Source organism: Phocoena phocoena, chromosome 10, assembly GCF_963924675.1.
Source record: "Phocoena phocoena chromosome 10, mPhoPho1.1, whole genome shotgun sequence".
Classification (NCBI taxonomy): domain Eukaryota; kingdom Metazoa; phylum Chordata; class Mammalia; order Artiodactyla; family Phocoenidae; genus Phocoena; species Phocoena phocoena.
In genome coordinates this window covers 62,595,387-62,615,535 of record NC_089228.1, presented here as the reverse complement: position 1 = coordinate 62,615,535, position 20,149 = coordinate 62,595,387, and the positions used below count along the sequence as shown (strand labels likewise).

The 20,149-nt window shown below is 33.8% G+C and overlaps 1 protein-coding gene across 2 annotated transcripts in view; it reads left to right on the top strand.

The window, feature by feature from the left end:
- Positions 1–20,149, top strand: part of HCRTR2 (hypocretin receptor 2) — a 129,476-nt gene that overhangs the window by 100,339 nt on the left and 8,988 nt on the right. For both annotated transcript variants that reach the window (XM_065885113.1, XM_065885114.1), the window contains exons 3-4: positions 3,350–3,593; positions 10,829–10,944. In XM_065885113.1, the coding sequence (XP_065741185.1) occupies positions 3,350–3,593; positions 10,829–10,944 (360 nt within the window). The remainder of the gene's footprint in view (positions 1–3,349; positions 3,594–10,828; positions 10,945–20,149) is intronic.

Genomic DNA, 20,149 nt, shown 5'->3' with positions numbered 1-20,149 from the left:
TACAATTCAATGCAACCTTTAGATTTATGAGTGGTATGCTGTAAGACTTCAGCAAACTCTCATCAATCTTAAAAATCTTACAAATATAATAAAACTTAGCTAAATAATTAAAATGTCCCTTTTATATCTTTAATCACTCCATAGGTCCACTACCAGTAACATTTATTGTGTTATTTGCTGAATAATTATCATGAATTTCTAGAAAAATATAAAATATTTCACTTTTCTTCTCACACATACAGGAGCAGTTGACTGCTTTTTCAGAATGACATTTTTTTGTAACTGCAGAAGAGGTTCTGCACAGGAAATGCCAGGAAAAGTAGAACCAAAGCCAACTGAGTTTTGGCTGTTGGGTGATGGGACAGGCTCCCTCACTCTCAGTCACACTTCTCTACCTTCCAATCCATTAATGCCTGTCATCCAAACTTGTGATTTGGCAAAATTTCCATTTCTACTTGTCATGGATCTCTGAGTCCCTTTTGTCACATTTATATGCTAGCATGAAACTGAGTCCTCTACCAAAGAAAGCTTCCCATGTTGTCCTGAACACAGGGTACTCATAGGATGGGTGCAATATAAAGCACCGACAGCAAAAGAAAGTTCACATCATCTCACTTCACTCACAATGTTCATGATTCACACTACATTCATTTCTCAAATGATTTATTATCAAGTTGACTTGAGCTAATATCAAAATCTCAATGAAAAAGGCACCTTTAAGTGCACTCCTACAAGTGAAAAGCAGCAACAAAACTCTCATTTATAATCACTTATGATAAGGTGCAATTATATATCCCCTTCAAGAAAGTCATGTAAATTGGATGCTAATTGTATACTAGAGTATATTATATACCAGCAGATGTAGTACTCAAACAGTAACTATTAAATCACTGATGGTCAATGGTCCATGCAATGGATTCTACTGCTAGATTAACTGAACCAGCATGTTCTCTCATGAGAAGGCGTTGCACCTTGGCTTACTGTTGGCACTGGGCAGCCATCTCTCAAATGCACTGTTTTGAATTGATTATTACTATCTAACAGTAGAGGGAACTAATAGAAATGACTTCAGAATTTGAACCACACTACTTCTATCCCATTCAACCATGTTAATTAGAATTCATGAAAAATAAAACACTAGGTCTTGATGAGCATTTTACATTTCTAATTGCTAGAGAGCATAAATATAGCCCTGGCTCAGCAACTATGAAAGGGCAACTGTGCAGAGCTAGACGACCACTGTCTTTTTCCCAGGTTGGCAAGGGTATGGAAGGACCCTGGGTGCTTGACATATTCTCAGGGAAGAAATGGAAGTTGGAGGAGAAGAGGACAATTGAGAAAGAGGTGTGAATGCTCTCTGAGGCAGCACCAAGGAATGGCCAGGTGCCATCAACCAAGCCTTCTCTGGTAGAGTTCATCCCTTTAGGATTACACCTAAAATGAAATTATCCTCCAAGAATTTAGCATAGTTTACACCTTTATTTGTAATTTCTATGACTGCACTTCACCGAAAAGCAGTCTGTTCCTATTAAAAGCTAGAACTCCAAGCTCAGGAATAGAAGAGAATACTAATAGTATAATGACCATCATCATGTCATAATCATAATAAGGAATAACAAACACTTACACAGCATTTATATACCAGCCCTGGACTAGGTGTTTCACATCTCAACTGACAGTTCCTACAATTCCATGGACAGCTACGATTATCAGGCATTCTCACACAGATGAGAAAACTGAGGCATAGAGAGGTTAAGTGACTTACCCAAGATCATGCATTTGGCAAGTGCAGTGGCGTACCTACCCAGGAAACCTGGTAGTGGAATTGACTCCAACCACACTCTGCTGCCTTTTCCAAAGAGAATCAAAAGAATCAGAGTTGGCAAGCATCTCATCCTATCATTTTACTCATTTAATAGAAAAACAAATGAACAAACAATAACCCATCCACATTTTACCTACAGCTCTTAAGTAGGGGACCCATATTGTGCAGCTAGCTGGGAGGAGATGAGAATGGATATGTGGTCCTAATGCTTAACCCAGAGCCTTTCCTGCTGGGCTGGACCAGCCCTTAGATCCCTCTCACTCATCTGTACCTACAGTCAGTGCATCGACAAGGAAGGTCCTGATGTAAGAAGCAGAGAGACCTGCTCATTCACATTTTATGGGATCAGTACAACTAGGACAGAAAAATATAGAAAGATGACTGTGCCATGTATATTACCTTAGATTGAGGCTTATGACTATTCCTTAATTCAAAAAAAAATTTATTAAGCATGTCAAGCACTGCGTCAGGTACTGTTTTGTGAACACGACAGTCCCTGTCTTTGTTGGTCTTTGGTCTTTGTTCCAAAAGAGAAGATAAACAGCAAATTAATGAATTAAACAAAATAATTGTACTATAAATGTTGAGAAGAAAATAAATAGATATCTGTAAAAGATATATCAGAAAAGAGCAAGAGGCTTGTTTTTAAAGAGAGAGTTTTGAGATAATTGATTTTGTCAGAACCAATGGTCCAATCATCCAGTATAGAATACACTAAATATAATTACATAAACTGATCATGTGGGGATAAGCATGCTTGACATGTTTCTTTACTATTTTCTTAAAGTTCCAAGTTAAGGTGTTGTTTGTGGTGCTATTATATAGAAATCTGGATTGGGTGAACCTATTTGAATTTTAGAGGCAGGTTGCTTATTCCAGCAATGAGCAAACTATGGTAAGGAGATTCATATAGAGAATTATTTTTTATCGTGACTCATGCCTTTCTTTGAGTGTAACATGTTGGAAATGAACTAATGTACAAATAACCTTGATTATTTAAAAATAGGAAATGAGATACCTATAATTCAAAAGTACTAATTAAATGCAATTTCAACCAGATTCTTGTATGATAATTTAAAAGAAACACATGTCATTGTATTATTCTCTATAAGTGACAGAGAATTTTCCATTTCAGACTAAACATATATATTTTACTATTTTTTCATTCCAAGATAAGATTTCCCCTATCAATATAAAAATTTCAAGACAAAATCATGATTGTCATTATTTAAAGAATGCCATATTATAGATTAAAACATTTAGCATAAAAAAAGATTGCAAGGCTTGTATAGTACATTTTTATGTTTAACGGAAAAAAGGTATTCTTTTCCCTAATACATTTCTAATACTATTTTTTGGCAGAGTTTTTTCTTTTTTTAATAGAAAGCACTTGCGTGAAATGTTTTTTGACAACTTTGAATCTGGTTATCTGTGTGCCTATGTTTCTGATAGGGTAAAAGTACTGAGAGTGGTCCAGGTAACACCCGGTGCTTCCCTTGTACTACCTTCTTTTTTCCTCTCTAGACCGTGTCAGTGTCTGTGTCTGTCCTCACACTGAGCTGCATTGCCTTGGATCGGTGGTATGCGATTTGTCACCCTTTGATGTTTAAGAGCACAGCCAAGCGGGCCCGGAACAGCATCGTCATCATCTGGATCGTGTCCTGCATCATAATGATTCCTCAGGCCATCGTCATGGAGTGCAGCACCATGCTCCCTGGCTTAGCCAATAAAACCACTCTCTTTACAGTCTGTGATGAGCACTGGGGCGGTAAGTCCATTGTGGCCCTTGCATTTATATGACAGCTGCAAATTGAAAATCTAATTTGCATAGCCCTTGTAAAGCTGGTCTCATGTATTTTATTGGCATTTGTTAATATCATTTATTTTATAACATGGTAGAACATAGTATTGTCTCAGGTGTCAGGTTCCCTAATGGGCTTCAAATACAACTGGACTTTTCATTTTAAAACCATGTCTGGCCTGGGAACATGGATGTCTTGCCCGTGGGCCTATGCTGTTCTCTGAGTCAGATTAGCTACACACGTTTTCTCTATTCATAATATAGTAAACTGATACATTTTATCACTGGCATAATTATTTTCTGACTTAAGAATTACACTAATTATGAATCTTTTTTGGTTTCCCATCTGATATGTTCAGTGGTTAAATTTAAACAATCAAGTTAGGAGGCCTTATGCTCCTTTGGTTCAAAACGCTCAGCAACAGTCTTTGAGGTTTTCCTGTAATAGTGGAAATACCTTTATCAATGCCTAGCGGTGGCACAAATCTGGACACAGCAAAGAATGAAAGAAAATAAAATAATCCTGCATTTCAACACTAGTTACAAAATTATCACACGGAATTTAAAGGAAACAATCTGTTCTCTTCTGGCTAAGTATATTACAATGGCTCATATTTAAACTGTAAACATTAGGAAAGCATTTGTTTACTGGAAAGATGTATCAACAGATGCAGTGCACGCCAAGGATTGTTCATGGACCTGGTATTTTCAAGCATATGAATCTCTGAATTCATGTTAATTCCTACCTTGATTCTTTTATTGGAACACTGAAAAGAGGAAAATCAGGAACTGAAAAATTAGGCATATGTTTTCACTGCAGCAAGATAAAACTCAAAAGACACTGAGATTATTCCATATGTTATCCAAAGACCTATAATAATTAAAATTTCAAATTTTGCTTTATCTATTACTGTAAATATTAAATACTCCTTTTAAAAATTGAGATTTATCCTTCCTTTCAATTGCAATTCTTTTGCTGTATTTCTTTCTGTATCTTCTTCAGTTTTTCCCAAGTTTCCCCATTAACAATGAAGACAAAACCAAAATGAGTAGAAAGTTCCAGAATGATAGAAATATTTCTTAAGTGTCTTCGGTCCCATTTATTTAATGTTCAAACAACATCTTGAGTACTTAGGATATGCCAGAAATTGTGCCAACCTGAAGAGAAATAGACTCGGCCCAAGGGAACCTGTTGTATATAATGAGGCTGAAATGCAAATAAATAAAGGTTTAGAGTGTGATTAGTATTTTAATATACTTATATACAAAGTGCTAGGAGCACAAGTGAGAGGACAGACTCAGTCCTGACCATGTGAACAAAAGTTTATAAGGACCTGCTAACATTTCAGCAAAGCATTAAAGATGAGCAGGGAGGAAGCTCAAGGGGCAGTTCATTTGCTCAGGGTTTGAACTCTGTTCTCTCAGAATGAACTTGTTTTGCCTTTTATTTGACTATGCCTTAATGTTTAAGTATCTCACTTATTTTCAGTTTAAGAAAGACTTTAAAAATGTGGAGATTCACTAGCATGAGTGTGATTCTCTTTCAATGTACAATTTAATAATTTGGCCAATTAAATGATGATAATCTACCAAAAAAAAAAAAAAAAATGAGCAGGGCTTTTCCAGACAAGGAAGAGGGAAAAGGGTGTCCTAGGAAGCAGGAAAACTCACACAATGGGCACCATTCCTTGAAGAAGAAAGGAAGAGAGTCCAAACTTGTAGCTTCTGGAATGCAGTCTAAAGAACTGTGTTTGGGAAAAGGTGGGCTGGGAGCCAAATATGACATATCTCTTATTATTATCTAATTCCTATGCAATGAGTTATATTTGGAAAAGAGCCTAAAGATCTCTTGATCAGAATGCTTTAGTTAATCATGATGAAACTGAACCATAAATTAAATTATTTACTCAATATTATGAAGCACATTTAAATATAAGTGTTACCAAACCCGGGTTTGGCTGCTCATCACTCAGAAGTCAATACTCGAGAGGCAAGTGTCAGTAGAAAGGAAAGGTGTGTTAATCAGAAAAGCTGGCAATCTGGGGAGAAGGTGAACTCATGTCCTGAGACCACCTCCAAAGATTCTGCTCAGCCCTGACAGTTTTTGAAGGGAAAAAAGGGGGAAGAATCTCAGTGAATCATCTAGGCAGGAGTTTGGATTCTGCATCATTCTCCATTGAGTGTAGGCTGGCTGACTCTCTTCTTTGTCTTGCCCATGTGGGCTGCCTGCAGGATTGCTAAGGGGGCTGTTGGGGGTAGAGAGCTAGTCATTCTTTATTTAATTCTTCATTCTTACTTCTTTTAATCTAGGTAAATAATCCACAGGTTAGACAAGGCACCATGTGCATTCAGGAGAGCATAAGTCAGGAGTTAGTTTCAATTGCCTAGTGATCTCATTCCTATAATTAGATTCTTTTAAGGTTAGAGGGGAACAGAAATGGGCAAACAGGAAAGGTGCAAAAGAGCTGCTTTCAGAAGCTTCCAACTCACAAGCTGGGATTCTTTAAGTTTACAGAGATGGTAATTAGATTAAAATTCCCACCTATTATTCAATATGTGTCAGTAGTATTTTCTCTAAAGTATTTGGGTAATTAATTTCATTTATAAGTCTGTGGACTGATTTTATAAACTTGTCCTTTTTTTAGTGTTGCCCTGAATGATCAAGTTGCATTAACTCCCATGAGCAAAAGGATTGCAGAACTAGGGAATCCTGTTAGTCATCATGATTAAGTAAATAGCTGCATCATTTTCTAATTAACTTTGAGCAACAGATATAAATATATAAAAGGCATCCCAACCTCTCACATTTTATTACTTAACTATAGAAGGGATATTTTCCTTAAAAAAAAGAAATTATTGTCAAATACCTAAAAATCTAAACTCAGTCTTCAGAAGTCATTTAGGAAAGCTATTTGAAAGTGATTTTATATTAGCGTAAAATTACTTAAAATGATTTTAAAAGCTAAGTGATACTGAATTGAGTTGATCATCTACAAAATCAAGCAATAAAATCTGTGAAATTAGTTTTTCGTATATTAAATGAAATTATCAATAACTTCATGTTCTTAAGAAGAATATGAAAAAATAAAAGCAGGTTCTTATTATTCTGCTCATTAGACATTTAGTTTATTTTAATGATTTTTACATTAGCATAAGCTTTGTTAATATAAGCTATTTATAAATCTAGGTTTAACTTAAAATTTTAAAGCTTGGACATGTATGTGATAGTCACAACTTAAAATCACCATAGAAAATTATATTTTACAGGGTTAGCTCTCTAAAGTTCAAACATTTTGAAAGTCCATTTAGTCCCATTTTTAAAAAATTTGTTGCGAAATATCTTTTATTTGCTATTAACTCATAAACTGATTTCTTATCTTTATCCTAAGTTAAATCAATGATTTGGTTATAAAAGTAAATAGAGATATCATTATGGTCCTACAACCAATATTACAATGTGGAAAGAGTCAGTAAACTATGTGGTCACTTGATTCATATCTATCAAATAACTTTTGGGAAAGTCTTGCAAATGCTGTCTCACTCATGGTGCAAAATAACTGAGAACTCCGTCTTACTGGAAATAAGACCACAAATATGTAATATTTTATGGATACATTACTTCTGCAACTCATTATGTTGATCATTGCCTATGGCTTATTCAAAAAAAGACCACAAACTGTTCAGTTCTTGGCAGACACACTTGACACTCAAAAACAAATAAAATGTGTTAATATTTATTTTAATGATGTTTAAATTATGTTTTTGTGTATGCTCACTGTTTGCATCAATCACACCCATTCACACTTCTGAAAGTTTAAAATTCTTCCAGAATTATAACCATACTTTCTTGATTGCTTGGTTTGTAAATGCATAGTTTCACAGGATAGATCCTATTGGAAGAAATTAACTGTCTTTTCCCACTCAATCCAAGATATGTTTTACTAGTAATTCATCCAACTTTTAATGAGCATGTACTGTTTGTCAAACATTGTTTTGGATGCCAGGGATTTATAATCTCCCTCCTCTTGGATTGTACTGCCAAATTACTCTTTGGTGGTCTGAAAAATAATAATAATAGTGGAGCCCTTCCTTATATTCAAGCTAATTATGGTATCTGGCCTATTATGAGACTTGGAAAGTATGTACATATATCTGTTTATTAATAGGAACATTTATTGAAAACACTTATTAAGGAGAAGATAATAAAATATATTACAGATTCAGATAAACTTTTATGGATACATGAACTTGGAAAGGACTCTCCAAATTGAATATTTGGAAAATTATATTTAATTTAATTTTCCATTGAATCCTTGAGAGGTGTAACATGAAGGAGAAAATGTTTGTCATTTTTAGGTAATTATATTAACATGTTCACTCAACAATGGGCCTTAACTCACCTAAGAGAAGTTAAGCTTTATCTATCTAATACCTGACATTTTTCTTTAATCTCTGATTTCAAAGACTAAAGAAAGATCCATATTTGCTCCTTATTTGTTGGTTTGATATACATACAAGAATGTATGCAGATTATGCCTATTCATCCATTGAGTAGAGACATGAAATTTTAACGGTTGTCAATCTTTAAAATGCTGTTTTCTAATTTAGGGAATGCTTAAGTGAACAAATTTCATGTAGCTACTGTCTAGACATATGTTTTAAAATATATTAAAAATATTGCTTATCAAGTGTAGAGAAACTTCAAAGATAGTTTCAACACATATAATTTAAACTTTCAATGGCATTTCTGGGTTTTCGATTAGCTTAGACTCTAAGCATGAAATGAGGAATCTAAGACGATCATGTTTCCCCAATTATCTATAATAATCTCTTTATTAAAACAATCTATCTTAGCCTGCAAGTGTAATTTTGCTTGATCAATTTTTCTCTATGTTGGTGTTCATTATCATAATATGCATTTACCAGCCAATTACATATTTTTCTAACTATTTATAAATATACCGGTTGCAGAATGAGCTTTCTTTCCCGTCTAAAACTCCAGACTGTTATCACAGCGATGGTATCCATCTCTGCAGTTTAAAAATAAATGACCTACCAAATCTACCTTTCTCCACTCACTCAATTTAATTGTCTGATGCAGACATCAGGGATTCACAGGTATGTAAGCTTTAAAGGTATATTTTTTTTGTGGGAAGATTATAGGACATTTTCTTCAAAACAAATAGAAGTTCAAAGCCACTCAGGTGCCTGGGAAGTGCCGAGGTCACTCTCCAGCTCCTTTGAAATTGGCTTTGCAAATGCTGCATGGCACTTTGAATGCTGTGGCACTTCAAAGGGAAAGGCTGTTTGCTATTCCTCCAGTCAGGCTGCTCAGATTCTATCACTTTTTATGTAACTGGCTTGTTTTGCAGGATAAACTTGAAAGGAAGTTAGAAACTGAAGCTGATGAGCTAGATGTGAGCCACCTGGGCCCCAGAGAAGCTAAAAATGACACATCAAATTGGTCTTTTAGACCTCCTGGTAGCACACACACCCTGCTGTGTGCTCTAAAGATTGTAGTGGAGAAAAACATCTGTCTGAGAAAGAAGACAGTTTAGGAGTAAAAGTAAGAAGAATATTAAACTCTAGAAGACAAGACTATGAAATCAATACTGTGGAGGATATGTTGACTTACTAGAACATATACAAAATTCCTCTCTAAGTAAGTTGTGCATGTGTGTTAATGCATGCACTTTTAATAAAAATGAGATTTTTAGGGTTCTTTAAACTTAGATATCAAACCAATATGGGTATTTTCTTTTTTTGATATCCATCCTACTTATCAGGGATAAGCACATATCAGATTGTAGTGATTGCTTATTTATCATTAATTCTATGTGCACAGGTAATACGTATCACATATTGATATGAGGATATGTTGATATGTTGAAAATATATTCAGTAAGAATTCAATGAATGTTCAATAATTGTTATCAGTCATTATGGTCATTGTCATAACTATTATTGGTTAATCCTCAGTATAAATTGCTCTTGCCACGTTTGACCACATAACCAAGTCTTCATGCTTCTACATATTTTCTGAAGTAATGAAAATAATAAAATCCATGAAAGTGATAGCATTATCCTTCCATAACAGTGTAGAACAAATCCCATTGCCAATATCAAAGTCAAAATAAGTTATGTAATTTTTAGAATTTTTTAAAAAAACCTTTGTTTTATTAGCATTTAGTTAGAATTGTATCAAATTATTGGCATTTAATGTCTATGGTATCCATTTAGGATATATTGTTTCTTGTTTTACATTTAAGTAAAAGTAGCTTGATCAGTGTGATATATTCAAATACTAGTTAAAGGGAAATATCCCTTAAAGTGTTTTAAAAGTCAGTAATGGATATATTTTAGAAAAATTAAAAATTAATATTAAGCCACAGTTCCAATTGATTGACTCCTTATAAATGCCCTAATCCGTGATATGTATTACCTGTGCACATAGAATTAATGACAAATAAGCAATCACTACAATCCTATATGTGCTTATGTCTGATAAGTAAGATGGATATCAAAAAAAGAAAATACCCATATTGGTTTGAAATCTAACTTTAAAGAACCCTAAAAATCTCATTTTTATTAAAAGTACATGCATTAACACACATGCACAACTTACTTAAAGAGGAATTTTGTATATGTCCTAGTAGGTCAATAAAAATAATCATTATCAAATGTTTGCTGTTTTATTTTTCCAAAAACTTTCCGAATTCATATTTGGAGATACAACTGGGAATATTTTCTCATCTCTCAAGAGAGAAATGAAGAGGAATCAACTTAGTTTACTGTCTTTTTCCATTTTAACAAAAGCATTAGCAATTAAGTTTTGATTGAGTAATGTCCTTCCTTGCAAATCCAAGTATAGGACAATCCAAATTAATTTTTATTGATTAAACAGATGTAATTAAGAGAAAAAAAGGCTTTTTGATAAATGAACACTTGACTGGAAAGACTGTAGTAACACAAATTAAGAAATGGCTAATTGTTCTTCCTCTCTGAGTAGATTACATGACATTAAGATTTTGCATTTAGTACTTAAATGTAAGTAGTTAATATTATAAATCATTTTTCCCTTTTGTGTATATAACATAACAGTAAAATCATATAGAAGGTAATTTTGAAGGCAAAACATTGACAGATGTACTTTTAAAAAGTCTATGAATTATAATATTTTATTATTTTAACTTTCATTCCAGGTGAAATTTACCCCAAGATGTATCACATCTGTTTCTTTCTGGTGACCTACATGGCACCACTGTGTCTTATGGTGTTGGCCTATCTGCAAATATTTCGTAAACTCTGGTGCCGACAGGTAAGTAATTTCAAATAACTTTCTTGTGTTTTCCTTAGGATGTCCTTAAAAACAAAATTTAAGAGTGAATTGAACCAATATGATATGCTTAGCAAAGGATTGTGTGTTCTTCTAAAATAATGAGGCCTTAGTCATGAACATATGTCTAGGCATTTTTTAGGGTGATATTTAAGGAATGTTATTTATGAACTGCCTTAATGACTAAATTTTAAACCTCTGTGATTAATCGACTTGATTTTTGTCTAGGAATAATATTGTAAATTTTACTTTTTATGAGAAATAACAAATAAAAATTCCTTTAAAGTTTCCTGAGACTGTAAGTAAAGATGTATGTAATACATTTTTGATGAGATGTATGTAATACATCTTTATTATAGGGTTAAATCTCCAACTTCAAAGATCTTATTTTTTTTTTCAGAACAATAGAAGAGTCAGGCAGAATTGAGAATTTTAAAAATTGTTTATGCTAATTTGTACTGAAATGTTAGATAATTTTGCTATGTATTCATTCACTCATTTATTAACTCAGTGAATGTATTCATTCACTCAGTTATTCATTCATCAAATATTTATATTACTTTTGCATGCATGTCTGATAAAAAGCTAAATGTTCTAGTCTGTGTCACTGGTGAATTCATAGTCTAGAGGAAAGAAACAGTTCCAGGGCAAAAATCACCTTAAAAAATATAAGCAAAGGGGATCAGAGAAAAGCTTAGTGGAGGTGGATCTAATTCAGACCAGGAGACATTTAAGCTGAATCATGATGACTCTAAGGAAATCGATGAACATGTAAAGGTACAGACAAAGAATATAACTCAGCTTCTTGTACTTGTATCTTAAAATGCCACATTCCTCAGAAATGTATCTCTTTTTTCCTACATTTATTGTCAGTATTTTGAGCTTATCAGGCTTGTGGAAAGCCACACACTTAGTCTGTTTGTTCTGACATATTTTATCCAACTGAAAGAATTTACTGGGCCACTTTACTCATTTAAAGGATTTCATAAACGTTTTATTTGGTTTTTGTCTGAGGATGAGTCTTAATCTTGGGTCTTCTTCAACCCTTGTTATTCAAAGCGATTTTCAAGATCATCTTTTACTTCTTGTATATGAGCAACGGTTGTGTTTTTCAACCCCGTATGTCTCATAATTCCAAATGTTTTCCTTTCCTCTATTTTTGTAAAGAAGTCACTTCTTTTCTGACCTTATAAATGTATTCTGTTCCCCAGTCTTTGTAACTAGAATGACAAATGTGTATCACTGTAAACCATGAGTGGTGATTTTCCACATCGTAGGGATAGTTTCCTTAACAATCTCCACCTGGCCAGTGGGAGTGAATGACCAGAACTGATATAATACAGAAGTCAAAAACACAGACTCAAGGTCCTGACTGCATGAGTTTAAATTCTAACCCTGCCATTTAACAGATGTGGGAGTTTTGTCAATTACTTAAATTTCTGTGCCAAGCAGGGGTGTATAGCATCTACCTCACACTTATTAGATGAATTAATTCAAGTGCCTCAAGCATGGAAAGTGCTCATTAAATAAAATACCATAATAGTATATGCTGTTATTTAGCCTTTCACCTCATTCTGCTTATATTTCTAAAATAATAAGCATGTGTTGAATTGATGTTTGTGACTACTTTCTTAGATAGATCTCTTTCATAGTACTTTTAAGTAACATGAAAATGACTTTTTATTTGTCTGTCTGCTCTAATTTACTAAGATGGAGACAGTACACACTAGCCTTGATCTTGTAGCCCTTCACCTAGTACATGCATAGCACATATCAGTTGCTTGATAAATACTTTATAAGAAAAAATTTAGTGGAAGAATAAGAGAAAGTGCTGGGAAAGTTTAGATAGAAGAGGAAAGAGAGGAATCCATTGCTCAGTTACTCAGAACAAAGTTCATAGAAAAATTAGAATTTGAAAAATTCTTGAAGAAGATAAAACTTTGATGAGCATGTAGGCATAAAGATAGTTTAGATTGATATTTTGACTAAGAATATTCAGTGTTAAGTGCATTTCCTACTTCCATATTTTTACTGGGTAGTGTGCATTAAACATAAGAAATGCTTATATTTGCTTATTCATTTATTTACAGAATGACATAACTTTAAAATTTCTTGTGTGTACATAAATCTGTCTTGTTCATCATCATCTTCCCAACACTTAACATGTTACCTTGCACAAAAAAGTATTCAAAAAATGTTTGCTAAATAATTAAATAACTACCAAATCTCAACCAGTTTACTTCATTATTTAAGCTTATAGTGCTCCATTTCTCAAACTCTAAAGTAAGCTCAAAATTGTATTGCAGGTTTAGAAATAATCCACATTCTTTTGATGAATTGTCCTGGTTAGTACAAGCCACATGATCCAGAAGATTTGCAGTAAAATGCTTGGGCTGTGAAACTAAAAACCTTTACAAACAGATTGCAATAGAAAACAGCAAGTTCATCTGAGTTCACTTTAGCAGCCACAATAAAGTAAATTAACCCCAAATGATGATTATGTAGAATTCTGCTTGAGCAACTATCAAATTCCAACTGTTAATGTCTCTAAACAGAGTTCCAAGGCATTATGTATGCCATAGTCTACATCAAGTGAGCCATCAAACAGAGGGCCTGTCTTATTTGCTTAAAATTATGGAGATGCAAGGAATCTGTTACATTCTTTGAAATATCTAAGTGTAAGATTATTAATGAGCAAAATGTCTGTCCTTGTCTGACTTTCTCAAGAATTTTAAACCTATGTTAGTGCAAGTTCATTAGCCTCATGCACAGTGAGGTGAAACAAACCAAAACTTTGGAGTTTGGAGCAGAGAAAGTTTATGGCAAGGCCATGGAAGGAGACGGGTGGCTCATGGCCTACAAAGCCCCTGATCTCCCTGAAGCAAAACATTTTTAAAAGCCAGGTGAGGGAGGGATGTTGCAGTGTATGTGATCAGCTCATGTACAATTCTCTGATTGGCTGATGGTGAGGTAACAGGGTGGTGTCACAAAGCTTAACATTACAGTCCTTATCCATAGACTCCAGGAGGCCTGGGGCTATGTGCTCATGATTATCAAGTAGTTAACTTCTTCCATTTGGTGGGGGGTTTTCACATCTGTAAAACAACTCAGGATATGGGGGAAAGGCCTGTCCCTAAAAGGCCCCATAGGGTCCTGCTTGGTTACAATGAAAAGAATTATCCAATGTTTTGCTCTAATCAAAGACTTAAATATTCTCTTTGTTTGACAATGTGTCTCAGAGAACTCATTCAGTCTGGAAATTCTACAGGATCTTCTCTAGAACTCTTCTTTTTAAGGCTCACGAAATCTTAACTCTTGTGTACCTGACAGAATTTTTTCAGTTCTAACTCTCAAATAATTCAACACTTCAATCTTACTCATTATATGAACTCACATTAATTCATTCCACAAATATTTATTGACCACCTACTATGTGTCTGGGACTGTGTGAGGAGCTGGGGATGAACTGTACTGATACTTGAGTCTGGAACTAAATTTCAATTTTCCAAAGACTAAAATTTGAAAGAACTTCCTTGTTCCAATTTTTATCACATTCTCATCTACTGCCCTTTATTCTTCAACATTCTTCAAAAAGAACTTAAAATAATTAACATTAGATGATAACAAGTCAGTTTAGTATGAGAAAATAAACAGCAAATTGTAATTGCAGAGGCAGAATCAAATGGCAGTAACACAAGTTCACACAGAGAGATAAAAGTAACTATGTAGGTAAATATAGAAGAGAGTATAAATATATTTTTGTTTGAAATTCTTTTCTTCTCCTATTTGACTTGAGATAACATTGTAAAGTAATAATTATAAAACTGTGAATCTTCATCTTATAATGTATAAAGATGTAATTCAAAGAAAGGAGGAGGGAATGAAGCTATATTGAAGCAAAGATTTTGTATACTATTGAAATTAAGTTGGCATTAATCTAAACAGATTAAGTTGTTAATTATAATCCTCAGGGCAACCACTAAAAAAATAATTCAAAAAAATGTAGCAAAAAAACAACAACAGAAATAAAATGCTATACTAGAAAATATCTGTTTAGCACAAAATAAAGAAGCAATGGAGGAATAGAGGAACAAAATAGAAACTATACACACACACACACACACACATATATAAACAAACAGCAAAGGGAGACATGTAAATTACACCTTCTCAATAGTTACATTAAATGTAAATGAATGAAACACTCTAGAGGTTGGCAGAATAGATAAAACAAACAACAATCAAACAAACAAAAACCTGATTCAACTGTATGATGTCTACAAAAAGCACACCTCATATTCAAAGACACAAATAGATTTAATGAAAAAGAGGTACTATGCAAACAGTAACCAAAGGAAAGCTGAAGTAGCTCTACTAATATCAGACAAAAGAAACGTTAATAAAAAGTGTTACTATGGGTAAAGAGGTATATTTCAAATGATAAATCATTCCATCAAGAAGATATAAAAATTCTAAACCTATATGCAGTTAACAACTGAAGCCCACAGTACAGGAAGCAACAACTAGAAGAATTAGGTGGAGAAACAGACAATTCAATATTAATAATTGAAAACTTCAACACTCATCTTTCAGTCATGGATAGAAAAACTAGGCAGAACATTAACAATGACATAGAAGACTTGAAGAAAACTATCAACCAACTAGACCTAATATATCTATGCGGTACCTCTTCAAAAGTAGCAGAATACACATTCATCTCAAATGCACATGGAATAGTCTTCAGGTTACATCTTATAATAGTCTATAAAGCAAGCCTCAAAGTATTTTAAGTGATTGAAATAATAAAAATGTAAATTCTCTTGCTATGAGACAAAATAGTTATGATCCTGATCATAAGAACTTAGCATGTGCATCTAAATTCTAAAAGAGAAGTGCCAACTTGGGAAAAAAAGTTGTCAGGGAGTGATAAAGTTAAAAGATTGCTATTATTTTGAATGGGATTTATTGCATTAAATCTATAGATCAGTTTGGGGAAATTGACATTTTAACAATATTAAATCTTATAATCCATGAACATGGTATATCTCTTCATTTATTTAGGTCTTCTTTAATAGCTCTTAGCAATTTTCATAATTTAAGTACACATAATTTGTCCACATTTTGTTAAATGTATTCTTAGAATACATGTTTTGCTATTGAAATGTATTATTTTCAATTTAAATTTAGAATCATTTATTGCTAATATATAGAAATACAGTTGATTTTGTTTATTGATTTAGGGTCCTACATATTGCTAAATTCATATGTTTAGTTCTAGTGGCATTTTTGTAGATTCCTTAAGACTTTCTTCATAAGCAATAATGTCTTCTCAATAGAAGCAATCTATATGCCTTTTATTTATTTTTCTTTTCTTCTTGTACTGGTTAGGATCTCCAGTACAATGTTGAGTAGAAGTGTTGAGAGAAATCTTTGTTGGCTTGTTACCAATCTTAGAAGAAAGTGTACATCTTTCATGTTAAGTAGGATGATACCCTAAAGACTTTTCATGGATGCCTTTTATCAGGTTGAGAAAGATTCTCTCTATTACTAGTTTACATGCAAGGGTGTTAAAATTTTCAAATGCTTTTCCTTTCTCTATTGACATGATCGTAGTTTTTTCTGTTAATATGATAAATTACCTTGATTGATGTTTTTAAATGTTAAACCATTACTGCATTGCTGGAATAAATCTGCTTTTTTGAGCAAAATTTATTATCCTTTTATTTATTGTTGGATTTGGTTTGATATATATATTTTGGGGAATTTTCATCTCTATTCATGTGAGATATTTGGTCAGTGGTTTTCTTTTGTTCTCATGTCTTTATCAGGGTTACTGACTTCATTAAAATTCATTGTAATATTATCTTTTCTTTGAATTTCAGAAAGAGTCTAAATAAGATAGATATTATTTATTCTTTATGGTTTGATTGAATACTACATCAATGAACCTATCTGGGCCTAAGTTTTTTTGTTTTGTTTTGTTTTGTTTTTTGTAACAGGGTTTGTAAAGACACTGTCAGTTTTGGTTATCTTTTTTTTCATGGTGTTTATCCATTTCATTTAAGTTCATTGAGTTTGCAAATTTACTGGCTGTTCATAATATTCTCTCATCCCCTTTTTAATGTTTACAGCACATTTGCTTATCTTGGCCACAAAGATTTCTTCAGACAGGGCAGGTTTCAAGGTACATCATCTACCTGATAGTGCAAATTCATAACTGTGATAATACCTTTTCCAGGATGTATTTTCACCTCAAAGATGATTTTAAAGTTTATTTATGATATTGGAATAAAAGCAGTGTGTGTGTGTGTGTGTGTGTGTGTGCTGTGTGTGCTGTGCATTGTGTGTCTGAGTGTAAGGGTGTGTGTTGTGTGTGTTTGTGTATGTGTGTGTTTGTATAGTGTGTGTTGTGTGTGTATGTGTGGTGTGTGTGTGTGTGTGTGTGTGTGTGTGCTTTCCACAGTCAGGGATTTTTGAACGCCCGCTGAGATGATAAGGAAAAGACCTTCTCACATGGACAGTCCCATAGCCTGAATCTCTCAAAAGCCCTTTTGTATGACTATTATTGCTTTTATGTAACTAGGCATGTGTTAAAAAATTTGCTAACTTCCATATCAGATTGTGTCGAAGTTTATAAATGGAAACGGTGCATCACAATGGGAAAAAATGAACTTTGCAATCAGACAGACCTGAGTGCAAATTCTGGCTTGTCACTTATTAAAGATATAGACTTGGATATTTTATTTAATACTTCTCAATGTCTGCTTGACCATCTGTAGAATGGGATTTACAATAACCTATTTTTAAGAATGCATTAATGATTACTCCAGATTGTGCATCATTCCTGGTGCTCAGTTAAAATTAGTGATTTCTACTGATACTATGCTGACTTTCTCTAGACATACACAAATTACTGATGGGGATTATTGTATGTCTCTTCACAATGAGTGCAGGATTAACCATCTTCTATTTAGATCATCATCTAAGAGGGGACATCATTTCTGCTTTTTTTTTTTTTTTTTTTTATGATTGCAGGAACAATAGTTATGCTCCCTGTGGCAGTTTCTCTTTATGGGAACTCTTTCTGATGGTTGCAGAAGTCATCAGATGCAGGATATTGATTTTTTTCCTCAGGGGAGCATTGAATAACAGATTGCTTAAGTTTAAATGATCTCTTAGAGATCATTTAGGAAACAGTTCAAGGCCATTTAGCAGACATTAATAGGGTTACTCATGTTACAGTTTTTCTGGAAATTTCCAACATCCTTTGCAGCTTCTCCTCAATTATTTTTAAAAATGACTATCTATAAAAAAGACTCATAGAAGAGGAAGGAGTCTCAATCAATGGATAAGAAGATTGAGTGAGGCCACCACGATGTGAAAAGGTCAGCCTACATGGCAGAACATACAGAATCCGAAGAGAAATCGTTTATCAGGTGTTTTTCAATTTAAGGGCAGGTTTTCCTTAACTTCATTTGCTTCTTTTTGAGAAAGAATAGTTATATTCAAAAGGAGCACCATAATTAATTAATTATCATTAATTCATCTGTGTGGAAATCAAAGTAAAATTCTGTTCTCAAATTAAAGATTATCTAACAGACTTGGATCTTGTTATGGATAAAGCAACAGAATCCATCCAACATCCACTGTGAGAGACCCATTGGTCTGTTCTGGCTTGCAGCACAGAGATAAAAGCAACAGCTGAATAATCTTAATAGAACTAGGATGTGCTTATGGTGTGCTTGTTGGTACATTTTACTCTTAAAAAATTACACATGCTGAATTTTATTGTTTTGCTCACTAAACCCTATCAATCTTCATGAGCTTATAATTAAGACAATATTATACTTGGAGGGACTCCCTGCTATTATCAAATAACTTTGAAAAGAAGTGGAAAAGTACAAGTTGTATAACTGTTGTTACAAATTGCAGCTATTTGAAACGTTCATGGAAGACCACAAGGGATATTCAAGGTTTTTATGTGCATTTTAAAGGGTCGGTCCACAAAATTGCAATTTTGTAACAACAAATGATAAGCAACAGAGAATATTTTATTTTATTTTTATTCCTTTTATTCAAAGGTCTGCCTTAACCAAACCTGAGAATCAGAAAACCTAATAAAAAGCAATAGGTAGTTAAGTCCTATCTCTCCGTCTGGCAGCAGGTGGCAGTATTGATGCATGAAAAACTATGCAGGTTACTTTTGCAATTAATTATCTGTTAGGTTTGCCTTCTGTTTCAACTCTAGGTATCCGAGCTGAATCAGAATTCCTAGTAAGAGCTCTTCTTCTCCAGTTTTCAGTTTTCTCCCTTTTAAATTAAGAAGGGATTTTTTGGTTTCATATTTTTTTTAGGTTAGTTATAAGTTCACAGAAAAATCAAGTGGAAGGTACAGAGATTTCCCATCTCTCTCCAACCTCCATTCATGAACAGCCTCCCCATTATCAGCATCCCCTACCAGACTGATACATTTGTTAAAACTGATGAACCTACATTGATTCATCATAGTCACCGGAAGTTCACACTTTACTTTATGGTTCACTCTTGATGTTGTACCTTCTATGGGTTTGGATGGTGTATTCAAATACATTGTATAATGTGTAATGACAGGTATCCATCATTATGGTATCATGAAGAGTAGTATTTTCCCTGCCCTAACAATCCTCTGTGCTATGCCTATTCATCCCTCCCCCCATTACCCCTGGCAACTACTGATCATTCTTCTGTCTCCATTGTTTTATCTTTTCCAGGATAGCATATAGTTGGAATCTTATAATAGGTAGCCTTCTCAGATTGGCTTCTTTCACTTAGTAATATGCATTTAAGTTTCCTCTCTATTTTTTCATGGCTTGATAGCTCATTTCTTTTTAGTGTTGAATATTATTCCTTTGAGTGGACAACTTCTCTTTTTATAAAGAGATATCGTTTCATTTGCAGCTCTCTTTAGACCTCAACAAAATGGTGATGTTGCAACTTTTTTTTTCCACCCAGACTCCTATTTGGCACTTGGCTGTATTACTCAGGAACACACTCCACTCAGCAAACGGTCTGAGGAAAGAGACTCGCAAACCTCCTAGGCCACGGGTGTCTGGGATACTCGCAAACCTCCTAGGCCACGGGTGTCTGGGATACTCTCCTTACTGTGTCTTCCAATTACTCCTCCAAAGTGGAACTTTCCTAAATCAGA